General features: G+C 31.8%; 1 protein-coding gene across 2 annotated transcripts in view; it reads left to right on the top strand.

Annotated features, from left to right (window-relative positions):
* The window catches only part of LOC113511601 (general odorant-binding protein 70), a 34631-nt gene extending 22936 nt beyond the window's left edge, over positions 1–11695 (top strand). For both annotated transcript variants that reach the window (XM_026895253.3, XM_031913671.2), the window contains exons 3-6: positions 4094–4194; positions 5050–5085; positions 8812–8962; positions 10218–11695. In XM_026895253.3, the coding sequence (XP_026751054.1) occupies positions 4094–4194; positions 5050–5085; positions 8812–8962; positions 10218–10306 (377 nt within the window). In that variant the 3' untranslated portion in view covers positions 10307–11695. The remainder of the gene's footprint in view (positions 1–4093; positions 4195–5049; positions 5086–8811; positions 8963–10217) is intronic.
* The last annotated feature ends 6938 nt before the right edge of the window (positions 11696–18633 follow it).

Raw genomic sequence — 18633 nt, 5'->3', positions numbered from 1 at the left:
GGAGAGTTAAAAGAGTCACTTTACACGAATAATGAAAGAATTAATTAACATGCTGAAGAAATTGTTCTAGTCCGTTATACGTCCTCAGTGCGAACTAGCTATTAAATTCTATTGAATATACGAAATTAATCATATTGCAACAATTCACGTGATGTTTCAGCACGGCGACCCTGTACGGGCAAACGCAGTGTAGGATGACCTAGTCTAGTGGGGCTAGATGGAGTGACAACCTAAAATACATTGCAGGGAGTTGGTGGATGCAGGTGGCTCAAGACCTTTCCTTATGGCAGTCTATAGGGGAGGCCTATGTCCAGCAGCGGACTGATAATGACTGAAATGATGATTATGATGATGACCAGCGCTTAAGGGGATGAGATTGTTAGTAATAGAGGGCCAGGTTCTCCTCAACGCCGTTCTCCCTAAAAATCATCGTGGTTAATTTTTAATGAATTTACCAGGATAGGACCTAATTAATAACTCGCCAGAATATCTGCGCTATCAGTATAAGCGCGGTTACTATTCCATATTCATCAAACTTTAGCATAAAATATAAAAATTTTATAAACTTACGGTGTCAATATGTAACATTGTTAAAAAAGTTTAACGTTGGTAATGCCTTACGTTTTTCTAGACATAACAAAACAACAAATATACTCTCCTTGTTCTCCAAGTAAGGTCCAGATACTTTAAGACTTAATATAATTCTGTTTCACAATAAAAAATAGAATTTAAAAATCTTCCATTTTATCCGATACTACATTGGGAACTTATTACCAGAGGAATTGGGGTATTTAAAATTATTTTCCAGGATGCGAAGGTGGAGGGGGTCCTGTTAAAATTGGCATTATTAGATACGTCTTATAGTTAAAAGCTCCACTCGCATCCTGGGCGGGCACGACTCACTCATTCCCCCAATAAAAACGCCTATGACCAAAGGTCCATCCTCACATGATTAACTAAGTAAATAGAAAAGAGAATTAATTTTTTCCGCGTATTGTAGCAAAAGGTTAAAGTGTCTAATTATTAAACTTAATCTATTGTGTAATTTTATGGTGAGAAAAGATAATCTATCTGATATTTTTGTTATGTAGATAGTGTTCATGATGTAATTTGCAGGTGTATCTATATAATGAACAAGTAATGTCGAAAGGAGAAAATAATGTTTAATTAATGGTAATTTCTCACATAACTTATAGTATTAAAGCGGTTAGGTACTGTCGCGACCATTTATACTGACCCATATACCTACAAGTTGCATAACTCTTGCATAAATAACTGCAACTGCAACTCGGTGGCTGGGGCATGCGATGTTTGTGCTCAGTCGACTGTTGCACTTTTTGCAATTTAACATTTTATCGACTGCGCGTCTTTACTTTATTAATTAGTTATACATAGACAATACTTTCATAATTTGAATAGAAAGTTAAAATTGTGAATTTATTTCAAGAAAACTTATTTGACAAATATATTTCCGAATAATTAAAGCTTGTATATCAAAATAAAGCGACTTAAATTGTGACAATACCAGTTATTTTGTTAGTTAAAAAGTTAACTATTGAATTGTTTTTTAATAAAATTTCAATGAAACTGATCTGTAACTACATCCTCCCAGATGTAAAAAATAATTTTCCAAATCGATTTAGAACTGACGGATTTATAAGATGACAAACATAAAAAATATAACCGAATCTTTCTGAATCCGAATCTTTAATCAATTAATTATCTCGTATGCATTATGAAGAGATACTGTTTTGAACATTAAGTACTTCTAATATAATAACCTGTATTCAGGCAAATAAAGTCATCATTTATATATTAGTATCTATTATTATTGTCAAAAGGAATTAAGTATTTGTTATATTGTTATTTAAGTGCAGTGTGCACTTAGTAATTATGCAATTCTATTCTCCATGTTCGCATGGAGAATATAAATTAGAATAATCAGAATCAGTGATCGGAAGATATAAATTGTAAAACAGGCAAACAAGTTGATCAAGAATAATTTAACTTTAATGATAAAGTCAGTCAGCCTATAGTTATTTAAAATTACAAGCATGTCAGTATTTGGTAATCTTGTGCTAGAGTCTCAATGCGAAATGTGACTGTCCTTACATGACCAGAGTGATTGCAACAACAGTTTATGGCTGATATAATTATATTGTTTGTACTGTTATATTAATAAGGACTTATCCCTATATATATAATTTTTTTTTTGCACTAAAACACACAATAACAACAATAAGTTAATAACAATGTTAGCAAAGGCGAACTTATTTTTAAAAGAGATTTCTTCCAGTCAACCGTAGATTATGACGGCAATAAATCTAAAAAAAATTTTGTTTATTTAATTCATTATGTTTATTTTATTTATATCTGATATTTTACATACGAACTAATAAAATTGGGAAAATGAGTTTTAATGAAATATGGACCTAAAAAAGAGCAGTTTATAGGATCTAGTTCAATAAAAACATATTTTTTCATTAATACAAGAGTGGACAGAGTGCTTATTTTAACTAAGTTGTGAAAATCGTTATTGTTTTTCAAATATTGAAGTACTAATTCATCGGCATATCAGCCTTTAATTGTCCACTGCTGGCGATAAGCCCCCTAGGGGGGTTTTGCCAGGAGTTGTCATGCTTGGACAACTGCCATTGGTTTTGGTTTTGGATTGGCAATCGCAGTTAGGCTTTGAAGATGTTTTAAGAGGGATGCTGTTGCCTATCCCTCGCCCTCCCTTAGTCGTCTCTTACGACATCCACGAGGAAGGAAGGGGTGGCTCATTCTATACCAGGATCACACGGCAAACACTAGCATATCCCAACCTTCAAACCAAAATATACTGATACTGGTTTCGAACTCGGAAACTAAATATGTTCTAGAACATACTAAGGTAATTACAAAAACTTTGACGTCCACGCCTATTTCAGGCCCAATACCAACACGGGAGTAGAAATACTGCGTGTGTTTCAAAATCAATTGCCAATAAAGGAAGATTGCGTAGCGCATAACCGGCGGTGCTGTAGGATATTGTAACATCGAATTACCGCCAATATATCTTCGGTTGAATGCTTACAAACTGAGTAAATAGTCCTCAATGCAGTTGACTATTTAACTATGTAGAAATATATGAAGAAAATGACCTGTTTCCCGCCTACAACCGGGACCTTTGTTGGCAAAAAAACCAGTGATGCTCTAGGAGAAAGCTATGGCAGTTGACCATATAGGAACTCATTGATGTTCATTTCGTTTCTAAATACTTAAGGACTTATAAAAAAAAGGTTTCTCAATTCGGTTATATTTTTTATGTTTGTTACCTTAGAACTCCTTTAGTTATAAACCGATTAATATTTTTTTATACTACAGTTTGATCAGAAATTTTATCAAAATCGATTTAGTAGTTTAGTTTCTTAATCAAAATATCTGATTTTGTCACAACTGAAGTTGGTATTTTAGAACGCCATCTTATAGTTTGTTCTTTTTGTATACTCACCATCTTCCTACTCTTATCCTAATTATTATTTGGAGTCGGTGCAATATGTTTTTCTCTTCCATTTTTCTCTATTTGCCTCGCAATTAATTGCGCGCTAGCGTACTAATAGATGGTGTTACCATCTCATCTCTCTTCTGCTGCTGTTGTATTGCCATTTTTACAACTAAGATGTTAAGTTCCCATACCATGTAATTTCACTGCCAATTCCTATATATTCCACTGAAACACAGCCAAGCAAATACAAATAGTTGACAGTAGAAAGCCAAAATATAAAAACAATACCATATAGGTCTTACTATAATAATAAGAAAATAGTTTAAATAAGGGACTAAACATTCTTTAGCAGATATAATGATGATTATATGCGAAGTTTGTAAACTATTTTAATAACATTTATTTTTATAAATACTTTTTATTTTAAATAACACAAACTTTTCTTTAGACATAAAAGGACATTAGACACGCTTTTGTAGTAAGGAATCTAGACATGTATTCAATACCCATCTATCGAAAGCTTAATTTTTTTTATGCTAAGAGGACTATTGTAATCAATAAATGATTCCCTTATGGTTACTGATAATAATTGTATGTAATTTACAGAGGCCCTGGACGTCATTAAAGAGGAGCACACCATGCCGGCAGAGAGGCGGCGAAACAAGCGAGAGGTCCCATTTTCCCATGACGAAAAACGAATCGCTGGAGTGAGTATGAATAAATAAATGACACGTCTTTTCCATTAATCCACCATTACATTTATTAGAAGTCATTCTTAAATGGGTCATTTACTGATACTTTATTTTTTACTTTAAATTGTACAGTTACAACCACAGCTCAAACAGCTGGTGGTAGTGTAGTGGTTTAAAACACTACTTCACTTTAAAGTTGCGGGTTCAATCCGCGCAATTATTTATAATTAATTGAGTATATATACCATATGGTCCCGGCATAGAATGGACCACCTCTTACTTTCTCATGGGTGTCGACTAAGGGAAGTTAATGATCGAAGGATAGGCAGCAGCGTCCCTCTTAAAACACCACTTAAACCTAACTGCTCAACTTAAACCCAACCCACCTGCCAAGCATGGCAATTAATGGTGAAACTTCCCTTATAAGGGGAAGGCCTATGTTCAGCAGCGGGCAGTTAACAGCTGATATTATAATAATATAATTGAGTATATCCATTTGTATTAGTCTGGATTTTATTGTACGTGAAATATATAAATACATTTTTAATATCTGAATTCACATAAAAGTATTTAAGTGACTTTTTACATTCAACGCTCCATATATATGACCTGAACTCCACTAATTAAAAAAAAAAGGAATATTTCCTAACTCACACACTCTTAAAATGAAAACTAAAACAATAACTTCATTTCGAATTCCATAGTATTCCATCGTTACTTTTTTATTGGTGTGAAGTTTTCCATGTGTTTCTCTAAGTATATAATTATAGCATAGTCCCATATGTATACCAATTATTGGAAATACAATGACAGAGTTCGATTGTCGTTTACGAGATTGGAGAGATTCTATATTGTCTTTCTTTGTTACAGTGTTTGTTGCAGTGCGTCTACCGAAAAGTGAAAGCTGTAAGTACCGTGTCACTCTATAAATTATCTCGACTCTACTTTTCACGCTAATTAAAAGCATAATTGAAACGTCATGGTTTAATTCTATCTTTTATGTTGTGTTTTTACCATGCAGGTACAATAATTGTTTGCCGATTGACTTACTTGATACACAATCAAAGATGAATAAAGGCAGAAAATGTAGAGCGGATTTGTAAACTTTACACTAATTTCTTGGCATTCAGCGACGTTTATAGTCAAACTTGTTTATAAGTATTGTAAAGATATAAAATCTTTACAATACATGTAATTTCTTATTTAATTGCGTGCAACCTCACGCATGTCCTGGATTTGGATTCCTTTTTTTATTTATATTTGGAACAGTTTTAAGTGTAACTTTTATATGGATTTTTTTTTATACCACAAAGGTGACAAACAAGCATATAACTCGTCTAATGGTAAACAATCAATGTAGCTTCTGTGGACACCTGCAACACTAGGGGTGTTACGTGCACGTTGCCGATCTTAAAGAAACCTTATATATTTTACTTATTATTACTATTATTTATTTATTTATTTATATTATTTATTTATTATACTAATTATTTACCTTTTGAAGAATTGTATATAGCTCTAGGGGATACCTCGGCATGGGGCTCATTGTACATGTAAATCTTGGATTAATTTTGTATATAAAAATTATCGTATGTGTTAATTACCAATTTAACTAAATTTTATTCATATCTACTCGTATACTGCCTTTTAAACATCCAAACATGTAGTCATCCAAAAATATATAAAGAACGAGTTTATCGAGAAAAAAATTATAAACATTATTTCTATCCTACTCTCTACAAACAAGATAATTTGCTGGTAATGTCCTTTAGTAAACTAAGTATATTTGTATTTGGGGGAAAGGGATTGTTAGTAATGGAGACTGAGAATCCCATTGCTAGCAATATACCCAACCTGGTCGACGTCCTCGCGGTTTCCCCTGGAAATTATCATGGTTAATTCCTGATGAATTCATCATGATGGGCTAACTGGCCTGTTTTCATTCTCATCTATCACCCTTCACTGGTGCTCCGCCAGCGTATCCCGTTAGCACAGGCGAGGCTACCATTCCATTTTCACCCATTAAAAAAAAAGTATATTTGTATTTGAAAACCTTTCACAACTTTACATAAATTTATGTTGTGCTTCGCCAAGTTCTATTATTGCATTGCCAACTCCAACTGTATTATTTTTTATAATCGATTTCGAGAAACACAATCCTATTATTTATTACACTTAAAAATAGAATAAGCATAGGATTAAAATTAATTAATAAAAACGAAGCATTTATTGTATGTAGCATTAAGTGTATATTTTTATAAGAGATCGAAGTTGACTGCGTAAATAATATAATAAAAGAAGACCAAGCGTGAATCAAATTCGCATATCGAGGGTGCTGTTAATATTTTCCTTAGATATATGTAAAGTTTCAATTCTTTTGTTTTGAATGTTTTTTTGACTAACTGCCTACGATAATATGTGTATTTAAGGGGAGGAGGCGGTTGGGTCATGCCCACCTCAAATTGTCCGGTACCCACTCCAGAAAGCGATAGAAGCTTCGCAGAGACATATCGTCATAGTCGTAGAATACTGACGAATCTATATATGTAATATTTGTCAGATCCGTCAGTATTCTACGACTATGACGATATAAAGATCCGTCAGTATTCTACGACTATGACGATATCTGAGAGTACATATACGCTTTTTATAAGAGGTCAAGCCTCTCCTAGAAAATAATCTTAAATACGTAAATTGATTATAACTTTTGATTTTTAGCTACAATCTTTTTTTTTTTTCAACAATATTTAACGAGTACTGATCATTTCTATGAGCGATTGCTAATATTGTCCATTAGAAATAAAAGATTTTTTAAATATTTTGTATGGCATTAATTTTAAAACACTAGCATCGATAGCAGCATAGTTTAGCTGCTGTAATAACGAACAGAATAATCGCACTACGGAGTGTAAATGGGGCAGCGTTTTAGCAGGGGAGCTTAAGTTTTTTGTCATTTTTATTTTATGTTTTTTTTTTTTATTTTTTCTTTAGCACAGGTATGTGTACGAGGCGGATTTAATGCTAAAAACATTCTCTTCCATTTAATATAATATTAAGGAAGTGTAATACACTAGAATACTCGAACATGTCTAAAACCATTAACAGTACACCCCTTAATAGGATTTAATGATTTATATTTCACCCTAAATAAAATAATTACCTTTATTCTTTGTGCACATTGTAGAAATGCAGATCCCTAAAAATCATATATAAAATTCGTTTCAAATCAAGTTTCAATGCTTTATGGTTCTGTCACAAGCTGATTGCTCCAATTTGTTAACTATAAAAATACGGACCGGGTCGTAAATATAAAAAAGAAAAAGTCATTGTCTATTTATTGCTCATGAAAAAAATTACTTCAACAGAAATATTACAGCTATAAATGCCCACCCGAACACTTGGTAATTTGCGTTTTATTTCTCGCTAGTTGTAGCCCCGGCTTCGTGTGCATAGTAGTAGAATTAATTAATTAATTAAATAAAAAAAAAATTATAATCCTATATGTTGATTACCGTGTGGTCCAGGCATAGAATGGGTCACCACCTTCTTTCCCGTGGGTGTTGTAACAGTCGACTAAGAGAACTTAATCGTCGAGGTATGAGCAGCAGCGTCCCTCTTGAACATCACCAAAGATTAACTGCAGTTGCCAAGTGTGACTACTGACTAAATGATAATTTGATAGTAACATTGTCTAAAATTTTTTTTTGTAACCCTAGATAATGTATTTACAAAAAATCTTTATTGAATAATATGATTTAATGAAAATCTCTAAGTTGAAATTTTAAAAATAGAAAGGGCAAGATATATCTTACGATTCCATCGACCAATTCTGATAAAATAGTGATTCAATTTATACAATAATTAAAACCAGTTTTTAAATTGCCTATTACATTTCGAATTTAGTTTAAAATCTCTTCAGCCATTTTCTCGTCATTACAATGAATAGACGGAAAATTTGAATTGATTACAAATAATACATGATAAAAAAATCAATACAATCAATTGAACAACTTCAGAGATCAATGTGAACAGACATCCTGACACGGGACTTTTATATATTAAGATAAATAATACATATTTCAATACTATAAGAATTATATATAATCTACAGCAATAATGGCTGTCGGCTTTAAGTCTTCAATATAATTTTATAGGAATATTTAGGTCCGTTCTTGACATGGTCAAGTATTTAACTCTGCCTTTATTTGGATTCCGAATACAGTAAACGGATAGTATTATAAATTACTTATGACTTATTTTTATATTGTAAAAAAATATATCAGACAAGAAAATTTACCTTCCCGTTATGTTAATTCCATATTCTAAACTCGTGTTCAGTTAACACAGTCTTTTGCCTATTTTACAACTTTAGTAATAATAAATTTTCTATAGTATTTTATATTTTTTATTTATTATAGGTAATAAATTTTAGGAAATTGCCAAAAAACTTATAGACAAAAAAAACCCAGAGGGGAAAGCATCGTTAGTAATATGAACTAATGCCACTGGACAACCACAACGTAAAATTTTTCTACACTTTTACGTCATATCATGTCAATATTACTACTTCAACCATGTTGTTTATTGTTCAGCTATGTTGAGTGAGGTTATAAATTAAATTAACATTTTCAGGTGGACAGTTATGGCTTCCCAACCCTTGAAGGTTTGGTGGGACTGTACTCTGATGGTGTGAACGAGCGGGGATACTTCATGGCCGTACTGGAGGCGTCCAGAGAGTGCCTCATGAGAAACCACGACAAATTCTCAAGGACAATGCCCATGGGTATACCACCATACAATCATATTACTACCACAGATAATGCAATAGACAGAGATTATATCTATTCTCTTATTTAGAATTCTTTAATTATTTTTTTTGAGAATTGTATTTTAATATAATTATTAATCCTTGTATGTATCCATGTAACACTGAAGATTATGAGTTCGAACCTAGTTGACATTACGAGTATTGTCACTGTTCATTTTAGTGACTCCAGTGACACTTTAATGAAAACATAGGTTTAAAAATAAAATTTTTAATAAAAACATATGATGGTGAAATAAAGTATTAATAATCAAATAATTTAAATATCTAAATTTATTGTCAATTAAATTTTATACAATTTTTACTTAAATAACAGCCTGATTAAAATTAATACATAGTCTAATTATGAATATATTTACTTACATAATCTATAATATATATTAAACTAATATATTTCATAGAATCACAAAAAAAAAATTAATGATCAGTCCCATTTATGATCCGTACCCGACCCAAAGGTCCCCATGACACTTGCGGCATTTCCGTGTTAGATTGCCAGAGATATCCTTTGAGCCAGATACGAACCAGAACGGCGATCATGGCCCCTATCCGCAATGCGCAGACTCAACTCTAATAATAATAAAAATAATTATTTTTAAAACTTATGTTATTTTTCTATTCGACGTCTACCATGTAACGGAAAATTAATGAACTCACTGTGCTTTTGTCGTTTCCAACGATTAATTATTAATTCACGAGGTAGCATTAGATTCATTACTTACTATACTGATTCATGCCCATGCCATGACATGCAGCTTGAAATAACAGAAACTAGCTGACGACCCGTCTGGTGGAAAATGGTTATCGTCGCTTATAATATATAGTCGCCTATATTAACAGAAATCTTTATACCACATCTCAGAGGTTATGAAACATTCTGGGATGACATTAGTCTAAACTTTTCTCTTAACTTAAATCAAATAATTTCGAAAAATTACTGATTTATAGACTATTATGAACTAAAATTATAGTAATCATAACTGAAATCATAATATAAAATTATTACATAATTATCCTTACAAAAAAGATTTTGCTGTTATATCAAATTGGAATTTTAATTGTTAGAGAGATAGGATTACAGAACTGGTGCTTCGGAATCGACTCCATTGTCATCTCAATGACATAACAAATAGAAATGTTGCCACTTCTAAAAATAAAACTTCGATACTTTATAAAAATGCTACAACTCTAATTTAAGTACTTCTGTTTCCAGATAATGGCCGAAACTGCGATGTCTCATTTGACATATTCGAGTGTATATCCGACCGGATCGGCGAATACTGCGGCAACTCTGGACTCTGAACACCACAACTCTGCTTATTATAAGCTTTTGTTACCGACTGTCTTTTCTATCTGAATTTAGTGGTAGATTGATGATCCTCTATGTAAATGCTGTTATTATTTTGTTTAGGGTACATTACAAGTGCTGAAGCAGTTAGACCCATTACTAACTATCCTTGCCTCCCTCTCCTCCCCCTCAGCAAGATGTCGGCGGATTATACGAAAAAGCATATTACGATTCATATGAAATGGCTTTTGAAGAAAAGTAAAGAAGTGGCTTTTTAAAATCACTTTTGTATTTCCAGTCTGTTATAAATAATCCTTTGATAATAATATTATTATTACTGCCAGTAAAAAAAATAAATGTTAAAAAAAGTATAAGTTTTTCATTGATTGGTAATTGATAATTCAATTACCAATTAGATAATTCGAATTTGGTTTATTTGAACTTTAACTGAATTGTAAATTGACCATTTGTTCTATGTAGTTTAGTTATTCTAAAAGTACTGAAAATCGAATAGAATTGTCGACGTGCATATACGTGCATGCACGAATACGGTACCTACTCCTTATGTTACTTTACATTAAAAAAAAATGTTTTTTGTGTTTTGCTTTACACCACGTTTAGAAATTTAGATTTAGTTCTGCCAAATTATATTACCTAATATTTTTTATCATAATAAATCATATTCATATGAACAATACATAATGATCATCAGTTATTCAATTTACACGCTTCGTATTAATATAAAATTATATATTTTATTTATATTAAAATTCATATAAGTAATTTTAAATTTTAATATAAATATAATATGTCGTGATTAAGTTAGTTACCAGACGAATATATATAAGTATAAATGCTCTGTAAATTGTTTAGGTTAAGTAGACATATTGACTAAATTGTGATGCTCAGTAACTATTAGCTAAATAATCTAATAAAATATAACACTGCCTTTAATAATAAATTTTCTTTAGGTAAATATTGTAATTAAATTTCTCTGCTATTCTGTCTAAATCCTCACGTAAATTTCAAAAAATAATTTTCATTTTTAATCAAAATTTGTTTTAACAAATTTTGATTAAACTATTATTCTATACATTTTAAAATTCATGATTTGGTTTATATATTACTATTAAGTAAAACTTATTACGTCCAAAATTATCTTAATTTTATGAAATTTATAGTAAATATACAACTATTTCTTCAAATGTCAATGTTGCACAATTTTATGATATCAATCTCAAATGAAAATCATGTAAAATTGTTAAAAAAATTATTACCTAATTTTTATGAAAACATAATAACATTACCTGTCTTTTCTCTTAAATTAGTGAAATCTTAATGAACTGATAGATTAATATTAGCTGTAAGCTGTATCCAATAAATGATTGTACATAAATAACAAACTGGTATTTCATTGATTTCCATTAATATCTAATTTATTTATTTATTCTTTATTGCACAGTAAAACCTTGTACAAGTGGAATGCTATATGGCATTCTCTACCAGCTAACCATCATCATCATCATCTTCCTACCCTTATCCCAATTATTATTTGGGGTCGGCGTAATATGGTTTTATCCATATTACAAAAGGATTTAGCTTATAGTTTTACAACTGGCCGCCTGCCTGACGTCAACCCTCTTTGGGAGCTACCAGCTAACCATCAGGTAAAAATAGAAAGCGTATGAAGAGCAGATGTGGTGAAAAATATGTGACATAATTAATTCTATTTAGTATCAGAATACTATATTATCACCATTGCTCTTCATCCCGAAGAGGTAGTAAGAGACGTTTGAGGAACAAGACACAATATACTTAGTGCATAAGGAAAACTTAAAATCCAATGGGTTCAGATCAGCTTGCGTATATTTAGCTATTATATCTTCCTACAGCATATAACGGATATTCCTTTTCTATTTTTGTTATATCACCCGTAACTGTCCATTACTGAACATAGGTCTTCTCCATAAAGAAACTTTTACCAGTAGTAGTCACGATTGGCAGATGGGTTGGCAACCCCAGTTAGGCTTTGGTGATGTTTTAAGAGGAACGCTACTGCCCATCCCTCGACTGTTCTCTTAGTTACCTCTAAAGACACTCACGGAAGAGAAAGTGGTAAGAACAGAACGGATATAACGTGTCAAAATTCAATTGTTCATTTTTATTTTAATAAAATTTACTACCTCCTATGATGGATCCTACTTTATTTATAATTCGCATACATCGTAAGGTGTACATTTGTATATCTATGATCTTTTACAATAATACTTAATATAAACAAACAAACCATTAAGGTTAATTTATTCTCTCTAATATCTACCTCTCTTTCTCTCAAAATTTTTCCTCTCTATGATCTTATGGTTACCAGACATAAAAAAATTATATTCTGAAACAAAAAATTATGTCTGATAACATTTTATTGCCTTTTCTGTTCTAGAAATAAGATACTGTTCTTTAATAGTAGTATTAATCAAAAATTTAAATTAAAGCATAGATTCGTTACTAATTTTATTTAGAGAGTGTTATTGTATTAATTTCAACAAAATTTGGTTACATGTTCATTTTGTTTAGAAACACACCATAGTATACTTAATATAACAACATTTTGTATTATTTTGGCAGTAATATTGCCATCTTTCAGATCAATTAATATATAAAATAATATCGTTAAACACAATTTAAGGTCTCAGCAGTTTTTCTTCTTTAGCAGTTTAATATCTAGTAAGAAAAATTATTCTAAACAAATATTTGAATCTTCTCATGATAGTAATAAGCAATCTAAGTATATCTATCTAATAATTTCCTCGTAAATGAATAAATTGAATTTTTTCTAATATTTCACAGACTTGTGAGAGAAAATTACATTCTTAGATAAGGTTGCAGTATACATATTTGCTATTACTTTAGGTTAGGCGCTATTGTTACTATTACTGTTCTATACTTAAGTATTTATTATCACTTTTCTGTCCTTGTCTCAATTATTTGGGATCGGTATAATTTGTTTTAATGTATATGACTCCGGGTTTTGTCTTTTGGTTTTACAACCGGCCTCCTATTATGTCAACCATCCTTGGGAATGTATCTGTTAGTGGTACTGTTACCTACGGTATTTTTTTATACAACTTAGAATGGCAAACAAGCTGACGGCCCACCTGATGAAAAGTGGTAACGGTCGCCTATAGACATGAGCAGTACTATGGACATAACAGAGTATACTGTTTCGCCCATGATACCCCCCTTGCATTACCATTCCTGAGGACTCAGGTATTATTCCTCTGTACCCTGTAAATTCACGCCATATCTCACCCTTCAAACCGAAACACAGCCATGCAAACACAACTGCTTCATTTTTATTTATTGTTTGTTTTGTCTCTTTCTTTTGCCCTAAATTCTTTGTTTAAATGAAAGTGACTAAACTGTGTAATAATTAAAATAGGAGGTTTTAGTTTTATGAATAAGGGGGTTATTATCTATCTATTTTTATTATAGTTCCACACTATGTTTTATGGTTGCATAAGATTTAAAGGATAAAATTCTAATTCTCAAAATAATAGTTGTAATTTTCATACAAATCACGCGGTCTCGTGATTAATTTAGCATGAGAAGTAGAAATAATATTTTCAGGTTTTGCCTATTTCATTTTTGGGGTAAATTATATATTAGCCAGCCGGCAATATGATAATAGCGTAGGCGACGTCACTATTTCATTTTCATTCATTAAAAAAAACCATGAGGTACTAGCCGGTAGGACTTTAGCAGTGCCTATCCGCCTCCCCCAGGACTAGGGAATCCGCATTAGAGATTCTCCCAATGTATAAAAAGGTACCTATGTATATATAATATCTATCAATATATAATATTTTACAATATATAGTATATTATATCCATCATAGTTTTGACGGTCTTTGGTGATGTAGGTATTTAACACAATGCCGCAAGTGTTCAATGATCGAGGCTTCGATCCCCATATAATATAAACATTTGTATTCTTGAGTATGAGAGAGAGTGTGAATTGAATAAGTACTCATAGTTTTTGGTTAAAATTTATTTAATTTGGACTTAGAAGGGAGCAAATTGACATGCGGCGCACCTAATAGTAAGTGACTATTGCCGTCTATGAGTATCCGCAACACCAAAGGCATTGCAGGTGTTCTGCCGACCTTTTAAAAAGGAATATGCTCTTTCCTTAAAGGTTACGATGTCGTATCGATTCAGAAATAATGCTGCTGTAAGTATTGCATTCAGACTTAAAAAGATTTTTTATTTTTAATCAAGTGAATTCCAAGCTAGATGCCTCTGTCTAATGTCAAATTTAATAATTTGTATTTATTATTATTTATATTATCATAATGTGGAAATTCAATAAAATATTCGGAAATAATAATTCAGTTTCCGTGTCATAAATCACTGTGAACAAAGCGCGAGCAAGCTGACGATACCATCAAAGTGGCTATGGCCACAATGCCTGTAGATGTCCCACGACCTCATCAGCTACATGTCTACCTATTTAGATTCAATTGTATGTACATGATTGTACTCAGCTCGCTTGCCTACATACAGGTTTTTCCAGATCCGGAACTTTTTATTACGGTTCACATGGGTTTTTGAATCCTTCCAAATTATAAAATCTTGTAGGTACTATTATTTTTCATAATTAGTGCAATTAATTTTTTTGGTAATCCCAGCATATTGTATCCTTACTATTATTACAAATACAAAAGTGAGTTTATTTATAATTATTTGACGCTTCAATTGTTCAATCGATCAATATGAAATTTGTCATACGGTAGACTGTAAACAGCTGAAATGATAATTTCATTAAATTTAAAATTCCGAACCCAATATGTAATTCCAAGAATAAATAAATAATCGGTGTTTTTTTTTTTTTTGATGGGTGAAAATGGAATGGTAACTCCGCCTGCGCTAACGGGATACGCTGGCGGAGCACCAGTGAACGGTGATAGATGAGAATGAAAACAGGCCAGTTAGCCTATTATGATGAATTCATCAGGAATTAACCATGATAGTTTCCAGGAAGAACCGCGAGGAGGTCGACCTGGTTGGGTATATTGGGATTCTCAGTCTCCATTACTAACAATCCCTTTCCCCCCAATAATCGGTGTTAGAGCATGTCAGGCGTTCACCATAATAGTCGACAGATGTCTCTGATTACTACATTAGAAATTGTAATCATGTTGTAACATAACCTAATTTCCGGTGAACACAACAATAATTTATTTTTAAATATTAATAATTGCTTCATCACCATCATCATCATTAGAACAATGTAAGCTCTCTCTTCCTTGTAATGCAAATAAACATTATAATCGGGATAATTTATTTTAAAACCGACTTCAAAAAGAAGAAGGTTGTCAATTCGGTTGTATTTTTTTATGTTTTTATCTCACGTTTATAAAGTGAATTGGATTTTTTTTTTATTGAAAAAATATATTTACTGATTGGTCCAATAGAAATTTCATCAAAAACGTTTCAGTAGTTTGGTTTTAATTCACAATAACTGGTTTTGCCACGATTGAAGTCGGAACACAATCTTAAATGATTAAATTATAAAAAACATAATATGATAATTGTCTTATGAAATTTTTATCATAAATTACTTGAATACTAAATACATTCCCTCGTATTTGGCACGCTCATCCACCGTAAAGATGGGAGATGCCCTTCGGACTCCGGTCCATTGTCCCGGCCCTCTGACCTTAGTACTCCCTTACCAAAACAATGGTAATCAAGGAGCCAGTTGTCAGCTTGTTATCAGAAACTAATGAATACGTACCTCATGCATGAGGTGAATACCTCGCGTTCCTTACAACACAGAAAGTACTAAAAGCAATGAAAATGTTACTGATATACCTATAATAAAATTATAACCTGATCATATTTGTACATGGGAGGTATTTAAGGAAAATTAATATGTAAGAGCAATTAAAACCAAGATACTTTTAGAAATTCAATCTATCTACCTATCTCTTTATTTGTTCTGGCATCGCGCAAAAATAATTACACCAAATTAGATGCGGTTTTTATCTCAGTATTCGTTTCAGTGTTCCTGAAAATGTAACTTAAAATTGAGTATATATTTTCTCTTGATACGCCACCAGAAGTATTGTATTTCATTGGCTTTATTGCTTCTGAAATTCACATGTAAATGTAATTTTATGTAAATTCATAACGGGCAAAAAGCTAGGTTGAAATGAAAACTATGTAGAGGATATAAATGTACGATTGCGGTAGATAAGGGTTGTAAAATTATGGTACATAAGATTTAATAAATTCTTTATTTATTTTTTAAATTTTATTCACTAACAAAATTTTAAAAAATGTATTACAAAAACAGATTTAATACTGTAAGCATTCTCTACCAGTCAACTTTTAGAATGTGCAGAGATACTCCATGGCGGTTTTAAAAATAAAATAATTTTTATTTAAATTATTTACGTAATTAAAATTACCAACTCTGTGCCACACAAAATTTAATTATTGATTATTTAACTATTATCTTAAATAGGAGTTTGTCTTGAATTGAAGAAATAAATATTATTTATTATTATTATTATTATAGCTTTTTATCCACTTCAGTGGTCCCCAAGGGTAAAAGCCTCCTCCATCTTTTTCCACTTCTCCTTATCTATAGCAATACTTGTCCACTTTTTTCCTGCTATCTTTATTATGTCATCTGCCCATCTCTTTCTTTGCCTTCCAACATTTCTATTCCCTGCTGGACCTCGCCATTTTGTTGTTTGGAGAGTCCACCTTTTATCTTTGTACCTCACTATATGACGAAAGAAATAAATATTACAGATACCTAATCTTCTATACTTATAATAAATCTGTAGAGAGGTCAATTCTGTACATGAAATATATTTCAAAATAACTATCAGGGGGTGATTAATAATCGATATTGATGCCAAAAATGCAATCAGTAAAATTTTTGTCTGTCTGTCTGTATGCTTGTTATAGAAAGAAAAACTACTTGACGGATTTTAACGAAACTTGGTACAATTATTCTTCATACTCCTGGGCAGGTTATAGTGTACTTTTCATCACGCTACGATTAATAGGAACAGAGCAGTGAAGGGAAATGTTGAGAAAACGGGAGAAGTTACTCCATTTTTAAGCTTCCGTCGCGTGTGCAGCCTTAATGGGCACTTTTTAAAATGTAAAAATGTCTACCCGTGCGACGCCAGGACGGGCCGCTAGTAAGTAATAAAAAAATAATATTGTAGATTCCGTTTAAATATGTGACTAATGATTGACATGGGACAGAATAGTAGAAACAATTTCAGAACATCCTTCTTATTGGAAATCTATTATGTAATATCGATAAATAATTAATTAGTAGTGATTAATTGCAATAAATAGAAGACGAAAGTCTTTGAAATTCCACTTAACGTGATGTAAGTTTAAATCTCACATTACTATTTTAGTGTTTTAATCACCCAGTATATTATTTTATCCATAAATAAAACATGATCATGTGAAAATCTCGTGAAGGATATTTTTGGTCTGACTAGTATTTTGCCTGTTTCTTCGTATGCATAGATTCCAGAAGTAGAAAACCCAATGAAATAGATCCCTTTTAGATAGCACATCAAGATGGTACATACAGCAGTTTTTAAGTTAAACCTTAAGGAATAAAATTATGAAAACTGCATTGAATTTGGTGTAGTAGTTTTTACATGACGCCCGAACAAACATACAGACTAACAGACAAACTTTCTAAAAAAATATTGTTTCGGCATCTATTAGCCTTATTAGAGCCTCTCATATTATCTTTTCTTAAATACCTCCCATGTACAGACACCATCTAATTACAATTTTATTATACAAGAAGTAAGATAAACTCTTAAATAGAAACCGTAACGAACGCCATCAATTCTCAGTTCGTACCAACAGTTAGAACGTTAATAGGTCCTATTTATCATTTGTTAACACTAATCGAGCCACTCCTTCATATTTCTATAGAATTCTATGAAGCAATTTCCTCCAAAAACCAGTAAACGTAGCTACCCCCCATTCAATGTTAAACTAACTGCTAAACGCTCCGTTGGACGCACTATATCATGTATCCGATATTGAATTCAAACCTGAGGCTGACCTCTTAACCTCAATTTGGCTGTTTAAGAAAAAAAAAAACAATGATTTGTGAAGCAATACTGCTAATACAAGCGGATAAAGGCATTCATATTATTTCCGAGGTACAACGATATCATCTACGGAAGTCCTGGTTTTATATATTAAATGAGGGAATTCCCTCACAATTGAATTGAACGCGGCCACAATTGTTTTGTATAGCTACAGGTCATTATAAACCAATCAGTAA

This window comes from Galleria mellonella, unplaced genomic scaffold, assembly GCF_026898425.1.
Source record: "Galleria mellonella isolate WM207_F2 unplaced genomic scaffold, CSIRO_AGI_GalMel_v1 utg213, whole genome shotgun sequence".
Lineage (NCBI taxonomy): Eukaryota > Metazoa > Arthropoda > Insecta > Lepidoptera > Pyralidae > Galleria > Galleria mellonella.
The sequence above is the reverse complement of the archived record's forward strand: the minus strand, read 5'-3'. Positions and strand labels throughout refer to the sequence as shown.